The 20,776-nt window shown below is 37.3% G+C and overlaps 1 protein-coding gene and 1 pseudogene across 5 annotated transcripts in view; one reads left to right on the top strand and one right to left on the bottom strand.

Moving 5' to 3' along the window:
* Positions 1 to 20,776, bottom strand: part of PDS5A (PDS5 cohesin associated factor A) — a 106,078-nt gene that overhangs the window by 64,563 nt on the left and 20,739 nt on the right. For 3 of the 5 annotated variants that reach the window (XM_070397721.1, XM_070397714.1, XM_070397715.1), the window contains exons 3-8: positions 15,961 to 16,164; positions 13,652 to 13,738; positions 13,050 to 13,147; positions 11,521 to 11,647; positions 8,204 to 8,284; positions 6,958 to 7,098 (exon numbers count right to left, since the gene is read on the bottom strand). In XM_070397721.1, coding sequence (XP_070253822.1) covers positions 6,958 to 7,098; positions 8,204 to 8,284; positions 11,521 to 11,647; positions 13,050 to 13,147; positions 13,652 to 13,738; positions 15,961 to 16,164 — 738 coding nt within the window. The remainder of the gene's footprint in view (positions 1 to 6,957; positions 7,099 to 8,203; positions 8,285 to 11,520; positions 11,648 to 13,049; positions 13,148 to 13,651; positions 13,739 to 15,960; positions 16,165 to 20,776) is intronic. The other 2 variants (XM_070397716.1, XM_070397717.1) reach the window with 2 other exon arrangements.
* On the top strand, positions 14,002 to 14,585 carry LOC139007349 (small ribosomal subunit protein eS7-like; annotated as a pseudogene).

Here is a 20,776-nt window from a genome sequence, read left to right as displayed (position 1 = left end):
GGTACAGTATAGGGCTGCAGCCAGAAGCAATTAATAACACAGGTGATGGCACCTGTTTTAAGACAATAAACAAATATTCCATCATTATTACTATCTACACCAGTAATGACAAACCTATGACACTCATTTTTTTGGTTGATTTTTCTTTGTTAAATGGCAATTAAATATATAAAATAAATATCAAAAATGTAAGTCTTTGTTTTATTATGGTTGCAAATATCAAAAAATTTCTGTATGTGACACGGCAACAGAGTTAAGTTAGGGTTTTTCAAAATGCTGGCATGCCGAGCTCAAAAGGTTTGCCATCACTGATCTAGACACAGTCTTGAGTTCAGTATAAAGTTTAAAAAGGAATTAAGAATAATTGGGGACTGGGGTAAACTGAGAAGTTCATAATTCATTTAAGGTGTTACTGCTCAGTTTTAGCCATTTTGTTGTCATATAGAAATATGGACCCAATGTTGCCATATCACCTGATTTTTTTTATTGTTGCTACTATTACAGATGTTCCTCATAAAAGAAAATGCATTTGCCGAAACCTGTTTGGCTCAGTGGATAGAGCGTCGGCCTGCGGACTGAAAGGTCCCGGGTTCGATTCCGGACGAGGGCATGAACCTGGGTTGCGGGCACATCCCCAGTGGGAGATGTGCAGGAGGCAGCTGATGGATGTTTCTCTCCCATCGATGTTTCTAACTCTCTATCTCTCTCCCTTCCTCTCTGTAAAAAATCAATAAAAATATATTTAAAAAAAAGAAAAGAAAATGCATTCATCCGAACTTTTAAACGAAATTTGACCTTTAAACTTACATATTCATTCAATGTTAGTAACTTAAGAGAGGAGCCTTTGTTATGAGATTAAAAAAAAATCAAATAGAACCTATTTTCAGGCTGGATTCAGCTTGTTAGCAACCTCTGCTTTAGATTAAAAGAACTTTCTGAAGTATGGGGTATGAACAACCACTACAGTTTAGCTTTCCTCAGTTTACATTTAGCTTCCCTCAGTTTACATTAAGTCCATACATGGAGGAGAAACCTAGATGGCGGCATAGGTAAACACCCGAGATTGCTGCCTCGCACAACCACTTCAAAAATACAGCTAAAAGACGGAACGGACATCATCCAGAACCACAGAAAGGCTGGCTGAGTGGAAATTCTACAACCAGAAGGAAAGAGATAAGCATACCGAGACTCAGAGGAGGTGAAGTGCGGAAGTAAAATACAAAGGTGCGGAGGTGCATTCGGAGAGGGCTGGCAGCAGAGGACACGACTGTCTTTTTCAATAGGGAGGGAGTCTCAGGCTCTGATCTCCGGAGACCCAGACTCATACATGAGAAACGGGACTGTATGGCATCGGTCGGAACTCGAGGGCAGCTTTCTCTCGGAGGCACTCACAGGGATTGCCAGGGCCTCTGAGGGGAAGACTGAGAGCACCCTGGGACCCCACCCCGCCCAGCCCTGCACTGAGGCTTTTGCATATGAAAGGCCCGGCCCTTTGTAATCTGAAAATTACTTAACAAACTGCAGCTGCCCCAAAGCCCCAGGGCAACTAGCATTGCTTTACAGCTGGCTTCTGCTGGGTAGCCTCAGACAGAGGCTAGATTAGCACCTCCTTAGATCCAAGAGCCAGTGTACCCAGTGGTCAGAGTGGGACCATCCAATTACTACTCAGATCCATAAGGGACACACTCAGGGGGCACACTCAGTGAGCACCAAAGCCTCACTGAAGCAAGTCTTGCCCCATAAGGGTGTCTTCAGCACAGAAGTTCTCCCATTGTAGACACAGCTGATTCTCACAGACAATTGGACTGGAGGTCAATTCCTCCCAGTGATACCAAAAACAATCAAGGCTTAACTACAACAAGACTGTGCACAAAGCCCACAAGGGGGTGCACCAAGAGTGTCTACCTCAGGTAACTGGGGAGGCTGAGCCACTGGGCCGTATAGGACACTTAGCACAGAAAACCACTCTATCGACACAGCGAAACATAAAAAATGCAGAGACAAAGAAAGAGGACACAAATGACAGAAATGGAGGAAAGCAAACTACTGGATATAGAGTTCAAAACCAAACTTTTAAGGTTTTTCAAGAATTTTCTAGAAACCGCCGATAAAATCAATGAGACCCTCAAGAAATCTAGTGAGACCCTCGATGTTGTGATAAAGGACCAACTAGAAATTAAGCATACACTGACTGAAAAAAAGAATATTATACAGACTCCCAACAGCAGACAAGAGGAGCGCAAGAATCAAGTCAAAGATTTTAAATACGAAGAAGCAAAAATCACCCAACCAGAAAAACAAAATGAAAAAAGAATCCAAAAATACGAAAATAGTGTAAGGAGCCTCTGGGACAGCTTCAAGCATACCAACATCAGAATTATAGGGGTGCCAGAAGATGAGAGAGAGCAAGATATTGAAAACCTATATGAAGAAATAATGACAGAAAACTTCCCCTACTTGGTGAAAGAAATAGACTTACAAGTCCAGGAAGCTCAGAGAACCCCAAACAAAAGGAATCCAAAGAGGACCACACCAAGACACATCCTAAGTAAAATGCCAAGAGCAAAAGACAAAGAGAGAATCTTAAAAGCAGCAAGAGAAAGAAACTCAATTACCTACAAGGGAGTACCCATACGACTGTCAGCTGATTTCTCAACAGAAACTTTGCAGGCCAGAAGGGAGTAGCAAGAAATATTCAAAGTGATGAATGCCAAGAACCTACAACCAAGATTACTTTATCCAGCAAAGCTATCATTCAGAAGTGAAGGTCAGATAAAGAGCTTCACAGATAAGGAAAAGCTAAAGGAGTTCATCACCACCAAACCAGTATTATATGAAATGCTGAAAGGTATCCTTTAAGAAGAGGAGGAAGAAGAAAAAGATAAAGAAAGAAATTATGAACAACAAATACACATCTATCAACAAATGAATCTAAAAATCAAGTGAATAAATAATCTGATGAACAGAATGAACTGGTGATTATAATAGAATCAGGGACATAGAAAGGGAATGCACTGACTATTCTTGGGGGGAACGGGGTGTGGGGGATGCGGGAAAAGACTGGACAAAAATCGTACACCTATACGATTTTTGAGGACAGTGGGTGGGGAGTGAGGGCTGAGGGTGGGGTGGGAACTGGGTGGAGGGGAGTTATGGAGGGAAAAAGAGGAACAAATGTAATAATCTGAACAATAAAGATTTAATTTTTAAAAAAAAAAGGTCCATACATGGAAATCTGAAAGTTTAGTTTCTAAATCCATCACCTATCATGGCAATCTTGTTTATGGATTAAATGGGTTTGACTTTTCATGTTGAGATCCTGGGAGAAAATATTTTAATACTTTATATCTAGAAATAACTTGACATGTAAACATCTTTAGGCTGTTGTTAAAATAAACTCTTAATAAACAAACAAGACGATGTTCTCCATATAACATTTTCCAAATAGAGTTTCTGGTATCAATGTCCCTTATACTAAACTAGTGTCCCGGTGCACGGATTCATGCACATTGAAAGGAAATTAATTAGAAAAAGTATTTTAATATTGCCATTTGCCCTTTATCTTATTATAGAAGTGTCAACCAAATTCACGATCGACAATGACAGATCGAAACACACATGTGTGACTGGCGCCAGCGAGAGCTCTGCATGTATCGTGCAGGCATGAGTCAACTTAGCCTTTATATATATATATATATACATACATACTAGTAACCTGGTGCATGAAATTCGTGCGGGGGGGGGGGGGGGGTGTCCCTCAGCCTGGCCTGCACCCTTTCCAATCTGGGACCCCTCGGGGGATGTCCAACTGCCGGTTTAGCCCTGATTCCTGTGGGACATTCCTCTTGCAATCCTGGACTGCTGGCTCCTAACCGCTCACCTGCCTGCCTGCCTGATTGCCCCTAACCACTCTGCCTGCCAGCCTGCTCCCCGCAACTGCCCACCCCCTGCCAGCCTTCTCACCCCCAACTGCCCTCCCCGTCGACCTGCTCACCCCCAATCGCCTGATCACCCACAACTGCCGTCCCATCCTGGCCTGACTACCCACAATTGCCCTCCCCTCTTTGCCCCTAACTGCCTCTACCTCGGCTCCACCACCATAGCTTTGTCCAGAACGTCCGGAAGGCCTCCTGGAAGGTCTCCCAGTCCAATTAGCATATTACCCTTTTAATAGTATAGAGGCCTGGTGCATGGGTGGGGGCCAGCTGGTTTTGCCCTGAAGGGTGTCCTGAATCAGGGTGGTGGTTCCCTTGGGAGGTAGGGCACCCTGTGTGAGGGGCCTGTGGTGGTTTCCAAGCCAGCCACACCCCCTTTGGGGTGGGGGTCCCCACTGGGGATGGTGCTGACCTGGGCAAGGGGCTGGGCCAGTTTGCAGTCCAGCCACGCCCCCATGGGGTTAGGGCCCCCACTGGGGGGCTGTGGACAGCCTGGATGAGGGGCTGATGGCTGTTTGCAGGCTGGCCACGCCCCACAGCGGGGACCCTCACCCCATGGGGGCGTGGCCAGCCTGGGTAAGGCGATGAGGGTCGTTTTCAGGCTGGCCACACTCCCTACAGGGTGGGGGTCCCTGCTGGTGTGCCTGACTAGCCTGGGTAAGGGGTTGAGGGCCGTTTGCAGGCTCCTCCCTTGGTAGCCGGCCCGACAACCCAAGCCTTACACGCTCTCAGGCCAGCTCCGTGGCCACCGCCCACAGGCCCCTCCTTCTGTGGTAGCACTGGGCTGGAAGCTTGGCTTCCTCCTCGCCAGGGGCGACCCAAGCCTCCTGCCCGCTCTGTGGCTGCCACCATATTTGTCCCACTAATTTGCATATTCCCTCCTGATTGGCTGTGGGGTGTCGTGGAGGTGTCAATTTACATATTTATCTGTTGTTTATATGTGTGTGTATGCACACATATATTTTATATTTTATACATATTTATATATATATAAACTTGCTTAATTAGACCTGCTTTCTGATTTAGCTAAACTTTTTCCAGCCCAGTGAAGAACCCCAACTTCTCTTTCAGGTAATTGTCAGCAACACAGCAGTAAATATCAACACGAAGCAGATTATTATCATAGATCATGCAGGGAGAAAAAAAGGGTAAAATATTTAACCGCAGCAGTGTTTGACTATATTCTGCGAAGTGAGAAAACCTGAAGTCATTTTCAAGTTCCACCATTTCTTACTTCTTTTCAGTCAGGTCAAGTTTCTAAACTTTCTAAATCTCCATTTTCCGGCTAATGAAAAGAAAATAGGATTCTGCCGATTCTCCTATCTACCTACTCCAGGACTTCTGTGAGGATCAAATGAGATGAGGCACGGGAAAACGCTTCACACACATTTGGTTAAAGTGTAAAATGTTTGCATCTGGCTATAAAGCAAGTCGGGTTCCTAGGCTGAAGAAACTCCAAGGAGGCTAGTCGCTAGGGAGAGGAAGCTGGGCACCGCTACGTGATGTCATTACCCGGCGCCCACAGCCACTGTTTCCAGGCTGGGCTGGGCTGGGCTGGGCTGTGGGCCGCATTTTGCACCATGGGGTACTGGCAGTGTCAGCTGTGGTTTGGTGGGGTGTTGCTCCAGGGTGGTGGCAGGGCCTGTGTCTCACTTGGGGCTAGCCAAGTATTGGTTTGTTGGCGCCAGGTACATGGTGCCGGTTGTTTTTTTTGCGTCTGCCCCCTGGTGGTCAGTGCGCATCATAGCCACCAGTCGGATGGACACTTAGCCTTGTGTATATATAGATAAATGCTTGTAATAAAGATAGTGTGGACAATTCTTATCTGTTTTAACTGTATAACTGAGCAAAACATTTTATCTTATGCTTGTTATCTCAAAAATATAAACTGTAATGTTGGTATTAATTATACTATAGCTTGGTTTACCTATCAAATAAGATATTGTATATATATTGCCAAAACCGGTTTGGCTCAGTGGATAGAGCGTCGGCCTGCGGACTGAAAGGTCCCAGATTCGATTCCGGTCAAGGGCATGTACCTGGGTTGCAGGCACATCCCCAGTAGGAGATGTGTAGGAGGCGGCTGATCAATGTTTCTCTCTCATCGATGTTTCTGACTCTCTATCTCTCTCCCTTCCTCTCTGTAAAAAAATCAATAAAATATATTTTAAAAAAATAAAAATAAAATATATTTCTGAAATGAAATATCTTATTAAAAAAAAATTTAAGATATTATATATAAAAAGCCTTTCAAAAAGTCTAGAACATCAAGCAAACGTAAGGTGTTATCTTGTGTAAGGTAGAATAGAAGATCAAGTGTCAAGTTTTTCATATTTTTTGAGGAGTCATAAATTTCTTGCTTAGTTATAAAAAAATACATTCCCAAGTCATACAGTAAAATTTCTGTCCTTATTCTATACTATGAAAGGGTAAAACAGTTGTAATCAAGACCCTGTGAGCACTCAATCTGAAATCTTTTGTTGTTTTAAAATATATCTACCTAGTATGGCTCAGTGGTTGAGCGTTGACCTATGAACCAGGAGGTCACTGTTCCATTCCTGGTCAGGGCACATGCCCGGGTTGCAGGCTCATTCCCAGGAGGGGTGTGCAGGAGGCAGCCAATCAATGATTCTCTCTCTTCATTGATGTTCCTCTCTCTCTCTCTCCCTTTCTTTTTCTGACATCAATAGAAATATTTTAAAAATAAAAAAATCATATGTAATACTATACCATTTAATAACATGAATCATAAGTTTTTGGGATACTCTATATTTCATATCTTTGTGTCACTGTGTTCATCAAATATTTAACAACTAGGTAAGTTATAATTTTGCAATGTATATTCTCCTATGACCCAGATAAGAGATACTGCTGTATTCAAATGATTCCAAAATATATACCTTAACTAAATATTAAAAGGATAAATTGAACTCATATTTTACAGCTAAAGAAAAACTAAGATATATATACATATTTTTTTTTCTTAAAGTTTAAAAGGCTTAAAAATTATAGTTAGTCCTACCTTCAGTTTGAATTCAAGCTGCGGCATGACAGATAATAATAAGTGAGGATCTATAGCAAAAAGCTCCTGAATCAGATCAAATACATGTTCTGACAAATCACTTACTGACGATCTTCCCAGCACCAGGACTTGATTGAAAAACTATAGGAGATATTAAAACAAAAATAAAATATCCATTTCATTTAAAAACTTGGATAGGTTTTTTAATAAACATGGTTTAAAAAGCTATATAATTAAAAAACAACAACTATATAATGAGGCATTATATATACAACTGAAGGGGCTGAAACAGAACAGATATTTCCATCAATATATGACAGTCACCCAAACAAATGAAATGAACTTCTACACATCAAATTACGAATGTTACATGGAAGAGAAAGGTAAAAAAGAACTGGTTGTTAGCTTTCTTTCAAATTAGAATGACAGCCCTAGCCAGTTTGACTCAGTGGATAGAGCGTCAGTCTGCAGACAGAAGGGTCCCGGGTTCGATTCCGGTCAATGGCACATGCCCACATTGCTGGCTGGATCTCCAGTAGGGGTCATGCAGGAGGCAGCCGATCAATAATTCTCGCTCATCACTGGTGTTTCTCTCTCTCCCTCTCCTTTCATCTCTGAAATTAATAAAGATATATTTTTTAAAAATTTAGAATGACATTTGTAGGAATCTTAATTTTCATTAAAACAGAACAACTTAGTTTATGTAATTCATCATAGAACACTTTATAGAGAAATTTCCTAATAGCAGAGAAAAAAATTTGTCTTACTCTTTTTTGAGTGTGTCCAATTTTTCCATGACTTTAGTAATAAAGACAATTTAAAGGTAGTGATAAGTTTTTTTTAAATACTCAGAGAAAGTCAAATACATTGTGAGTCAGAGGACACAGAGAAGGAAAAGCCGTGATATAAAAGTTAAACTGATCATTTAAAAAATGTTAGGAAAAAACAAAGATAATACAATGTCAAGAGCACAATTAGATGCAACTTCCATTTCCTGCCAACACATACACACTTAGAAAAAAAATTAAATTTAAAAATGCTAAAAAGGCAATTGTATGCAACTGATACAAGCATATACTTTTCTGATAGTATCATCAAAAGATATTTGTTTTGAAAGGCAACATAATTTTGTTGTAAATGAAGCTGTTTATAGGCTAAATAAACCTATATGTGTAAGTTTCTAATAAATCAGTACATGGATTAAGAATTACACAATTATGGAATAAATACAAGCTGAAATACATACATTAGCAATGCAGGCCTCAATAGTCTGGACTGTCCTTTTCAATAGGCCTTTTGCGAGGTCAAAGGACTGTTTATTTAAGTTCTGAAAAAAATACAAATATGCAAAGTTACAAATGATTTGGTGAATTTATCCTAGCACCATTAGAACACAACAGTCTTCAAACATACAAAATATAAAGCAAAAAATACAATGGGCCCTGGCTGGTTTGGTTCAGGGGTTAGAGTGTCAGCCTGCGGATTGAAGGGTCCTGGGTTTGATTCCGATCAGGCTCAATCCCCAGTAGGGGTCATGGCAGGAGGCAGTCGATTAATGATTCTCTCTCATCATTGATGTTTCTCTCTCTCCCTTTCCCTTCCTCTCTGAAATAAAAACATATTAAAAGAAATACAATGGAATCCCAGTTAAGGTTTTACCCAATATCCGTTAGTCAAGTGGTCTTAAATGCAGAATTTGAAAATAGCACTATTATGAATAAAAAACTAAAATAGTACATTAGTTAGTCATAAACTATATCAAGTTTAGTTTTATTAAACTAAAAATCAAAGGCTTTTGGTTTTGTTAACCAACTTAAATTGGCAATTATACCCATGTATCCTAAACACACACACACACACACACACCCCTCTCTAACTCATGATCTCAGTATTTCATTGTCTGATCAACATGTGCTATGAGGCAGAGTAGACCTAAAAAGTTTTCCAAGTAAAACTGCCAATAAATTATAATTCTGAAATGCTGAATACTATGTTCACTCTTCAAGATTCCCAATGCACTACAAAATATTAAAGGGTCTAAAAATGACTAGAAAAAAATATACATTTAATATTTAAAAACTTACTGAAAATGGAATTCTTGTTTTGGAGAATACCTATTAACATCTCTATACTCTGAAGTTTTAGACCAAACCGAGATTCATTGAACATCACTTTTTACCTCTCCCAAAAAGAGACTATGCCAAGAGCCAGATGGTAAAAATGGTCAATGCTGCAACTATACAACTCTCCTGCTGTAGGGTGAAAGCAGCCATAGACAAAATAGAAAGAAATGAGCATACTGTGCTCAAATAAAACTTTATTTGCACAAATAGGCAGTGAGCCAGACTTTTGACCCTTGCTTTTATTCCACTGGCAAAAGGATAAGATTAGCTCAAAATTAAGGCAACCTTTATATTTCTTAAAGTGGTATATTATTGCCCTAGCTGGTTTGGTTCAGTGGATAGAGCATTGGCCTGTGGACTGAAGGGTCCCAGGTTCAATTCCAATCAAGGGCAAATGCCTGGGTTGTGGCTCAATCCCCAGTAGGGGGCATGTGGGAGACAGCCGATCAATGGTTCTCTCTCATCATTACTGATGTTTCTCCCTTCCTCTCTCTCCCCTTCTCCCTTCCTCTCTCTAAAAATCAATAAAAAATCAATAACAGAGAGAAACCGAAAAAGGAACAGGGAGGAATACACAGCTGTGAATCATCCCTTCTCCTTATCTACAGTTAATGTTAATAAATAATGTTAAGTCTGACTGGTGTGGCTCAGTGGTTGAGCATCGATCAACCTATGAACCAGGAGGTCATGGTTTGATTCCGTCAAGGGCACATGCCTGGGTTGCTGGCTGGCTCCCCAGTGTTGGACATGCAGGAGGCAGCTGATCAATGATTGTCTATCATCATCATCATCATCATCATGATGTTTGTTCGTTTATTTACTTATTTATTTTAATCCTCGCCTGAGGATATTTTTCCATTGATTTTTAGGGAGAGTGGAAGAGAGAGGGAAAGACATAGAGAAAAATTGATGTGAGAGAAACATCCATTGCTCGCCTCCTGCACAAGCTCTGACCGGGACCTAAGCAGGGAGGAGCCTGCAATCAAGGTATGTGCCCTTGACCGGAATCAAACCTGGGACCCTTTGGTCTGCAGGCCAACACTCTATCCACAAGCCAAACTGGCCAGGGCTCATCATTGATGTTTCTATCTCTCCTTCTCCCGTCCTCTCTAAAATCAATAAAAATATATTAAAAACAACAACTACTACTACTACAACAAAAAACACAAAAAAACCCCACTAATGTTAATTAACTAATGTTAATAACGATGATTAACATTATCCATAGTTCCTGCTTCTGCCCAAATCTTTTTCTGCAAGTGCCTAAGAAAAATGTAGGGTATGGGTTCTAAGAAGAAATACAAATTCCTACATTACAAAGGAGAAAATTTTCTTTCTTAAAAAAACAACAAATTAGCCAAGACAGTACTATAACCCCTTATAATTACCAGATTAGATATGAGTAGTGAATTTGAAACATTTTTAATTTTCCAGAAAACAGAGCACTTAACTGAAAATACATGTTAATCAATGTATCTTCTAAAAATAATAGCTCCAAGAGTGATGTGTGTCACTCCATTTTATTTGGGCTAGATAATGATAGTAGGGATATTTACGTGGGATGGCAAATGGTGAAAATAATTATTTTATGTGTAGTACTACCTTTATTTATTTATTTTTATTTTATTGTTTAAGGTATTACAAATAGTATACATATGTCTCTTTTTTCTCCGCCACTGACCTCCCCACCGGCCTCCCCTATCCATCGGCACTTGCCCTTGTCCCCTCGCCCCCAGTGTCTTGCGTCTGTTGGTTGTGCTTATATGCATGCATACAAGTCCTTCGGTTGATCTCTTACACCCCACAACCCTCCCCTACTTTCCTGCTGTAGTTTGACAGTCTGCTCGATGCTTTTTTGCCTCTATTTTTGTTCAACAGTTTGTAATGTTCTTTATCATCCATTAATAAGTGAGACCATGTGGTATTTATCTTTCACTGACTGGCTTATTTCACTTAGCATAATGCTCTCCAGATCTATCCATGCTGTTGCAAATAGTAAGAATTCCTTCTTTCTTTACAGCAGCATAGTATTCCATTATGTAGATGTACCATATTTTTCTAATCCATTCATCTGCTGATGGGCATTTAGGTTGTTTCCAAATCTTAGCCACTGTAAATTGTGCTGCTATGAACAATGAGGTAACATCTCACAGAATGGCTATCATCAACAAATCAACAAATGACAAGTGCTAGAGAGGATGCGGAGAAAAAGGAACCCTTATTCACTGCTGGTGGGAATGCAGACTGGTGCAGCCACTGTGGAAAACAGTATGGCTTTTCCTCAAAAAATTAAAAATGGAACTGCCATTTGACCCAGTAATACCACTTCTGGGAATATATCCCAAGAAAACAGAAGCACCAATCAGAAAGGATATGTGCACCCCTATGGTCATAGTACTACCTTTAAATATTAACCTTTAATATTTTCATATATACAGACCTTATGTGCAGGAATGAGGTTAATAAGAATGGAGTCCAATAATTCTTGAGTAACTCCATCACCTTCCATGATGATAGAACTCATCAAGTCTAGCATGTGCATTTGTACCTTCTTATTGTGGCTATTGCTAAAAAAGAGGAAGAAACAAAAGGAAATGAAAAAAATCCAGGCATACAAAAAGAAAATTAAAACTTACCAATTTAAAACAACTGTGTCAGATATATAAGGATTTTCAGTTGAAGGAACCATGCCAATAATGGCAAAGGAATTTTGGCTGCTCTATGTACTTTCTTCTTCTGTTGTTTATTATAATAGCCCTAAGGTATTGTAAAGTATTTTAGGAAACAAAGAACTTTAAAATGAATTAAGTCCTTACACAATTAGGATTCAAACAGTGAGTTAAATTCATAAAACAAAAATGTCAACATGAAAGAAAGACCATCCATGTTTACATGGCTCCAGATTTAAAAATTTTTTAAGTATGAAAACAAAAATATTACAAGATAATGAAGGCAGACAGTTTTTCATTCTTTTAGATCTTAATACCCCAAAATAAAACAATAAACACACAAAAAAGTCTAAGCCATAAACTACATGCAAGTAAGTTATGCTGCATACATTTGCCACGACAAGTTTTAGTTCACCAATACTGAAAATCGAAAGTTTGATATAAAATACTTATGGAAACTTATGACTAGAAGGTCCTAAAAATGTCATCCTGGTATTTCTCAAAGAATTCTAAACAATCAAAAAAATCAACAAGGTATAAAATCAAGAATCAGTTTTGGTCCTGCTTCCTTAACCAGTTGAAGAGTCAACTAGTCCTCAATAAATACATGTACTGCTGATACAAGCTTACCTAAAGAGATTGGTATAAAAATGTTATAACTAGTAGAACATCTAGACTTCTCTCCTTATATCTGCATCTTAACTCAAGACTTAACCTGTCCATTTTCACACTTGACAAAATATATATGCAAAGACAAATCAAGAGAAATGTTGTAATTTAGCTATACTGCCATAGATACAGGAAAATTTAAATCTAGACCAAATTAGCCTGGACAGTGTGGCTCAGTGGCTGAGTGTTGACCTTGTGAGCTGGATCCCCAGTGTGGGGCGTGCAGAAGGCAGTGATCAATGATTTCTCTCTCATCATTGATGTTTCTATCTCTCTCCCTTCCTTCCTCTTTGAAATCAATAAAAATATTTTTTAAAAGACTGAATTAAATTGTAATATAATTTATGTATTTATCACCTATAATTTTTAAAAATTTTTGAAATAATGTATAATGGACATCCTGGGCATTCAGTGGTAAAATGTACAGATGAAAAATTTAAAAGTTGGTGGAAAAATTATGTCATTACATACAGCTTTCCATAACTTTTAGAAAGACACCCCTTTTGCAAGTCCTTCCAAATATTTTCATGTTAAGTCTTCTAAGAAAAACATTTCCTTGTAACTCTAAAAGATTTTAGTGTATATGCACAGCAAGAAAAAAGCCAAACAAAATGCTTCAAAAATAACTTACTTGATCACTGAGAAGAGAGTCCTAAAAAGCTGAATAAAAATCTCATTGCAATCTTCCAATTCGAAGCAGATGTTATATGATTTAACCCAAGCTAAATTCTTAAATAAAAAAATAAAAATTATTTACACATACAAAAGCTATACAAAAGCAAACTCATTACTAAAACTTAATTTTTAGAATTAAAAATCTACTTAAAGCTTATAAAAGTCCAACATACAAAATTACAACTGTTAAAGTAGTCATGTACTCTGACTTTTAAAAAGACATTAATCTTCTCTAATTGAAAAATACTAAATAGTTAAGACATATATAACATACAAAATATAAAAAGCAGTGAAAATTAATTCAACTTAATCCCTTTTTGGATTAGAAAAAAATAAAAAAAGAAGTATGAAAATAAAGTCTCAAATAATATAACAGTTTTCCTAGTAGAATATACTTTATCTTTTCAGGACATGAGGAGCAAAAAAATAAAATAAAAGACATTTTATTAAGTGAGTTTTGATAAAATAAAGATTCACTTAACATTATGAAATTACTATTAAGAATTTTCTACTATGTGAAATAGGGTGATATTTTTAAAATAAAAAATTTTTTTTTACCTCTAATAAATAAAAGTATCTATTAAACTGCGGACTCTTTGTATCCTCCAAACCTTTTAACTGTCTGGTAATGAACAAAAATATGTCCTGTTAAAAAAATGATAAAATATATTAATTTAGATACAAATACATATCATTATTTCACAATACACTATTTGTGTGTGTGTTTATTCTCTCTTACAAACTACAATAAAATAAAATTCTCCTTTGGCCAAATGACTTGAGACTAGCCTATTCAAAATAACAGGAAAAGAGCAAATCATATAAAATTACCCCTTAAAAGCAGATTTGATGAACTCTAGTGAGATGTAGGCCTCTTCTCAGGCCAGAACTCACTGAGGGAGAAGGACATGTTCAGTTTGAGCACCAAGACCATGGAGCTCAATGGCAATAAGCCAGAAGAGTTCATGTCCAGCAGCTCCCAGGCTCCGCCTGAGGCTGGAGATAAAGTAGGACCTCAAGGACCAGTAAGGGAGCTGAACATCACAGTGACCAAGGATATTGAAGCTGGTGGCAGTTGGAAAGCTATTTATAATCTTTGTTCTGGTTCCTCAACTGAAGTCTTCCCAAAAAATCCAAGTCCAGCTGGTATGAGAGCTGGAGTAAAGTTCAGTGGGAAGCACATTGTCTTTATCACTCGGAGGAGAATTCTGCCTAAGCCAACTTGAAAAAGCTGTACAAAGAATAAGCAAAAACATCCCAGGAGCTGCACTCTTGACAGTCATGCATGACACGATCCTGGAGGACTTGGTTTTCCAAAGTAAAATTGTGGGCAAGAGAATTCGCATGAAACTGGATAGCAGCCGGCTCATTAAAGGTTCATTTGGATAAAGCCCAGCAGAGCAAGGTGGAGCACAAGGTTGAAACTTTTTCTGGTGTCTATAAGCTCACGGCCAAGAATGTTAATTCTGAACTCCCAGAATTTCAGTTGTAAACAAAAATGACTAATAAAATATTGTTCTCAGTAGAAGCAAAAAATAAATATTATTACCACTACAAATTATTAGGCTTTCTCATTCTGACAGAACCATAGGTTCTATGTGTTGTTACTCTTCTTCTACAACAGAACTTCCATTTTACTATTTTCAGTGTGCATCATGACAAACAATTATTTTCATTTTGAGGACCTGGACACAAGTCTTTCCGTTACTATTGCCTACATGTAAATAATAATTTTCAGTACCTACTTTTGAATTTGATGTGTGACTTCAAAGTTGTGTGGAACAAAAGCAGTAAGACTGGTCCAAAGGTTGTACTTTTCAGGATGATAGCGCTTCATTATTTAATAAGCGTTCTTTAGAAGTTTTAATCCAAAATATTATTAATATGGGACAGATCCATTTTAGGGCTACTAAAAGAAAGCAGTCAGGCCCTAAGCTAGTTTGGCTCAGTGGATAGAGCGTCAGTCTGTGGACTGAAGGGTCTTGGGTTCGATTCCGGTCAAGGGCACATGCCCGGGTTGCAGGCTCAATCTCCAGTAGGGGGCGTGCAGGAGGCAGCTGATCAATGATTCTCTCTCATCATTGATGTTTTTTATCTCTCTCTCCCTCTCCCTTCCTCTCCGAAATCAAAAAGTGTGTGATATATATATATATATATATAGCAGTGAGAAGGATTAACATTTGCCCAGAATAAAATTGTTCAAAATATGAAATCAGCTCAAGATTAATTCGAAATAGTAGCTCCTCGAACATTTCAAACAAAGGCAGAACCACCAAGATGAACATAGTTTTGCATGTAGAATAACTTGCAGGGAAGATAATCATTTGAATGTGCAAGGTCTGTTATACTATTGTTTTAAAAGGTGTCATTAATACATTATTATTATTATTTTTTTCATTAATACATTATTATCCCTTCAATTCAGCCATCTGGGCTTTGTGATGAGTAATCTCGAATGTTAGATATGAGCAGACATGGACTAGCTTTGATGTTTTCAACATCTCATAAAAATGCCCGGCATTTTTTGTAGATATTCTATAAAAAGTAACTGAATTAAAAGCTGGTTTTGCAACTTACAATAAAATCTTTTTTTGTTTTTAAATTTTTTTAAAGCATCTTTTTAGAGAGAAAAACACTGATTTGTTGTTCCACTCATCCATGCACTCATCAGTTGATTCTTGTATGTGCCCTGAACGGGGAACGAACCTGCAACCTTGGTGTATCGGGATGATGTTCAAACCAACTGAGCAACCCAGTCAGGGCGTATGGCATAATCTTACTATGACAAGACGAACAATATTAAAGCTATGTTCCTAAAGGTAAGATAAACTATAAAAGTAAACCAATTCTGTAAAGATTGCATTTACCTTAAGTTTATCATGGGAAGTATATGGAGCTTCTGGGGCATAGATTCGAAAGATGTCAGCCAAACAACATGCTACAAGGAGACGCACATCTTTATTGGGATTCCTGAGGAAAAATTCAGATGCAAGATGCAAGGCTAGTGGGAGATACTGCTGTTTTTCATCTTCTGAGTCCTGATCCATATCCATAAAAGTTTTTACTACCATCTGTAAAAATGTATAAAAGAAAAATATAATCAACATCTGATATTTAGAAATCAGTGGTGGACATACATTTTTTAAAAATTATCATTATGCCTGGCCAATGTGGCTCAGTGGCTGAGCATTGAACCATGTACCAGGAGGTCACAGTTCCATTCCCAGTCAACGCATATGCTAAGGGGGGAAGTACCCGATTGATGATTCTCTCGTATCACTGATGTTTCTCTCTCTCTCTCCCTCTCTCTAAAATAAATAAAAAAATATTTTTAAAAAATTATTATTACAACACAAACTGAATAATCAATTAGTATCAGAGGATTCACAATGAGTTTTTATAAATATCCACTTAAGAATTTGGGTAAAGACATGAGCATGAACAAGTATCAACTTTTGGATTACTCATAGACACATTATATACATTTGCACCAGATTTATGAAGAATTTAAGATTCTCATTTTTCATTTTATATCTAGTGCAGGTAAAATATTTCGGGCCTCATGTGCACAACCAAATTCATTTGATATTCTGCAATATTATTGATGGTTCTTTTATTATCAAAGTTGCCTTAATTTAGGCTCCTTAAAACTGCTATTTTATTTCACACTTTAAGAGTTTTGCAATTCGCAACAGAAAGCCATGTTTAAATATTTTTATGTAGTTGTACTTCTGATTAAAAGCTTTAATTATAAAATAACTTCTGCTGTTACTTATGTTTACAAAAATTAACAAATTCACACTTTAGAATTACTCAAAAGCCAAAAAAGTATAACTGTAGAAATCCATAATTTCTCAGCCTCAGAAAATTACCACTATTTACATTTTTGTGTATTTTATGCTGGCTTGTTTTCTCTGTAAAGATGCAAATAAGCATCCCATAATTCTTCATTTCTCAAATCATTTCCTCATGCTTTCGAATTTCTTTAAATAGACTTTAACCAGTCACCATTGTCAAAACACTAAATTTATACATTTGTTTCTATTTTGCCAACACTTTTAATCTTGAGTCAGTGTTGAATTTTATCAAATATTTTTCTGTGCCTACTGAAGTGATAATTTTCCCACTAATTCTGTTAATAGAGTAAATCCTACTGACTGATTTCCTAATTTTAATCCAAGTTTGCATTTGCAAAATCCAATTCTAGTATTGCTAGATGTGATTTTCTATTATACAGGGTGGGGGCAAAAGTAAGTTTACAATTTTTTATATGGAAAATAATACAAGAATAAATAATATATAAGAATAAACTCTGTGTTTCATGTACTCACAACTGTAAACCTACTTTTGTGCCACCCTGTATTGTGTCAATTTTGGAACTTCTATTCATAAAAAAAATTTACCTATAATTTCTTTTCTTAAGACAACCATGTCAATTTTAGCACTGAGTTTATAATGGCTTGAAACAAATCTGTAAGTGATCCTTTTTTTTCCATTTTATAAAGTTTATAGTGAGACTGGTTTTTTCTTCCTTAAATGTTTGTTTATTTATTTATTTTTAAAGTAGGTTTTTATTGATTTCAGAGAGGAAGGGAGAGGGAGGGAGAGAGAAACATCAATAATATCAAGCCTTCCCCTGACATTCTGCTGTTGCAGCTTCGTATCTTGGCTTAGTTACATAAGTCACAGTCTGTTGAGAGTCTGCTTTTAAGTTACACACATCCCTGTGAGATTTAATAGCTAGTAAGCCTTATATCTTGGTTATTAACATTTTGGTAGAGACTGTTATCTAGTTGGAATTAAGAATGATATAGAAGAGCCCTAGCTGGTTTGGCTAGAGCATCAGCTTGCAGACTGAAGGGTCCCCGGTTTGATTCCAATCAAGGGCACATGCCTGGATTGCAGGCTTGAAGCCCAGTAGGGGGCATGCAGGAGGCAGCTGAACAATGATTCTCTCTCATCACAGATGTTCCCTCCCCCGCCCGCCCCCCCCCCCCCTTTCCCTTCTCGGAAATCAATAAAAATATATTTTTTAAAAAGTTAAAAAAAAAGAAAAAGAGAACGATATAGAAGATAAATACCTGAAACTTAGGAATTCTTAGAGAATAAAGAGCATCAAAATGGAAGTTGTGAAGAGATCAAAGATAATCATAACATTCACTTTGGTAGGACTAGCCAGGCCACCTGAAATCATCTTATATAGAACCCTTCTACTCAGACATAATTCACCTAACCTCAACCAACAAAACTCGTATTTACAGATGAGCAAACTAAGAATCGGTTTAAATCCTAATGCAAGTTGACAAAAGTAAAAGGAGAGAGCACACAAACCAGAGATATTTGGCCCTTATTTTATAAGAAAGAGCCACTTAATTGTTATTAAGCAATACCATAATATGGTCAGATTTGCATTTCATGAAAATTAATCTTCCGGTAAGAGGTAGCCAATAAAGGAATGCTTCGTTCACAAGGTTAATGGATACATGAAAGCTAATTTAGCAAGACTTTCAAGTCATTAGAGACATCTAACCAACTATTCTGAAGTAGTCAGAGCAAGAGGGAGGTGAGAGATGAAGTGAAACAGGCAAATGGTACTCCTAAATGCTACAACAAAGGAGCCTTAAATAAGATTATATAGTCATACAAAATGTTTTTTGGTCAGTTAAAAAGATGGAAGATGGGTATTTGTCATTTATTGCTTTGTGACAAAACACCCCCAAACAATAATAAACAATAATAAGTATTTATTTATCACACAGTTTCTGTGGAAAAGGAATTGGAGAGTGGCTTAAGCAAGGTGGTTTTAGTTTGGAATCTCTCATGAAATTGTATAATCAGTCAAGGTTACAGTCATCTGAAGGGTTGATTCGCTGAATTATGAATGAAATAACTAGTTCAGATAATCTCTAAATGTACACTAATCTTTCAACAATAACACAATCCACCCATCTGGGGTGAAAACATGTAAATTCTGGAGTTTAATAAGCCTTACTATTTTTATATTAAGTGATGGTTCACTCACAAAGTATATACTTATGGACTGCCAGATAAGAATGAGCACTGAACTATTTGCCAAAATATAATCCTTGCTAGTTTCATATAATTATTTGTAACAAATTATTTTATCTAATATACATTTGAGGTGAAATCTAAGAGAAGCAAATGAAGCAGGGGCAGTTAATGCATATGCCATTAGAACTACAAAAATTAAAACTCTACCCAATAAACATTCTAATTTTGGAGTTCAACACATTATAGCAATTTTTGGATCTACAGATCAAAGATAAAGCGACTAACTGACCAAATCCATATTAGTATTGTCTTTTCTAATTAGTATTAGATTGTAAATTTTTTTTAAAAAGAAACCCCCAATATTAAGGGCCCAGACTGCTAATTTCAAGTGAGTTAGCTCCATACTGAATACAACTTTAAAACTTACATTGCTGAATACCAAGAACCTACAACCAAGATTACTTTATCCAGCAAAGCTATCATTCAGAATTGAAGGTCAGATAAAGAGCTTCACAGATAAGGAAAAACTAAAGGAGTTCATCACCGCCAAACCAGTATTATATGAAATGCTGAAAGGTATCCTTTAAGAAGAGGAAGAAGAAGAAAAAGGTAAAGATACAAATTATGAACAACAAATATGCATCTATCAACAAATGAATCCAAGAATCAAGTGAATAAATAACCTGATGTACAGAATGAACTAGTGACTATAATGAATCAGGGACATAGAAAGGGAATGGACTGACTATTCTTGCGGGGGGAAAGGGGAATGGGAGATTCGGGAAGAGACTGGACAAAAATCATGCACCTATGGATGAACTCAGTGGGTGGGGAGTGAGGGTGGAGGGTGGGGTGGGAGCTGGAAGGAGGGGAGTTATGGGGGGAAAAAAGAGGAACAAATGTAATAATCTGAACAATAAAGATTAAAAACAAAAAACAAAAAAACAAACAAACAAACAAAAAAAACTTACATTGCATTATTATCACACTTAGTTTAAATCAAATGAAGTACTTCAAAGTAACGCTTTAAGTGTCCATCGACAGATAAATGGATAAAGAAATTGTGGTGTGTGTGTGTGTGTGTGTATATACACACTGAATATATAAACACTCACTGAAGTGTCCACTGACAGATAAATGGGTAAAGAAATGATTTATACACACAGAAACAGACATACACACACACAGTGAATATACACACGTTGAATTATTACTCAGCTATAAAAAATAATGAAATCTTGCTACTTGTAGTAACATGGATAGACCTTGAGGACATTATACTGTAATGTCCTCAAGTGAAATAAGCCAGACAGAGAAAGACAAATACTGTATGATCTTTCTTATATGTGGAATCTTAAAAACAAAACAAAACACCAAGCTCATAGATACAGAGAACAGATTGGTGGTTGACAGAGGCAGAGGGTGAGGGGTGGGAGAAATGAATAAACTATTTGTAAGTTGTTTTTCTGTTTAAATAAATTAAAAAATTTATAATTTTCAAAAAGAAACAAAGAAACACTGCATCTGAACAGGAGGAACAAATAAACAACAGCAAAGCTTCAATATAGCTATTTCATTCCATTTCAACAAATTAAATTATTGTTTGGGTAAAATTCAATAATCTGCTTTTCTAATAAACCACTAGAGACTACCTGAACATTAATTTCTTTT

The sequence above is a fragment of the Myotis yumanensis genome, unplaced genomic scaffold (genome assembly GCF_028538775.1).
Source record: "Myotis yumanensis isolate MYYU_CA2020_CCGP unplaced genomic scaffold, mMyoYum1.0.hap1 SCAF_1, whole genome shotgun sequence".
Lineage (NCBI taxonomy): Eukaryota > Metazoa > Chordata > Mammalia > Chiroptera > Vespertilionidae > Myotis > Myotis yumanensis.
This window is presented reverse-complemented; position numbering and strand designations above follow the sequence as displayed.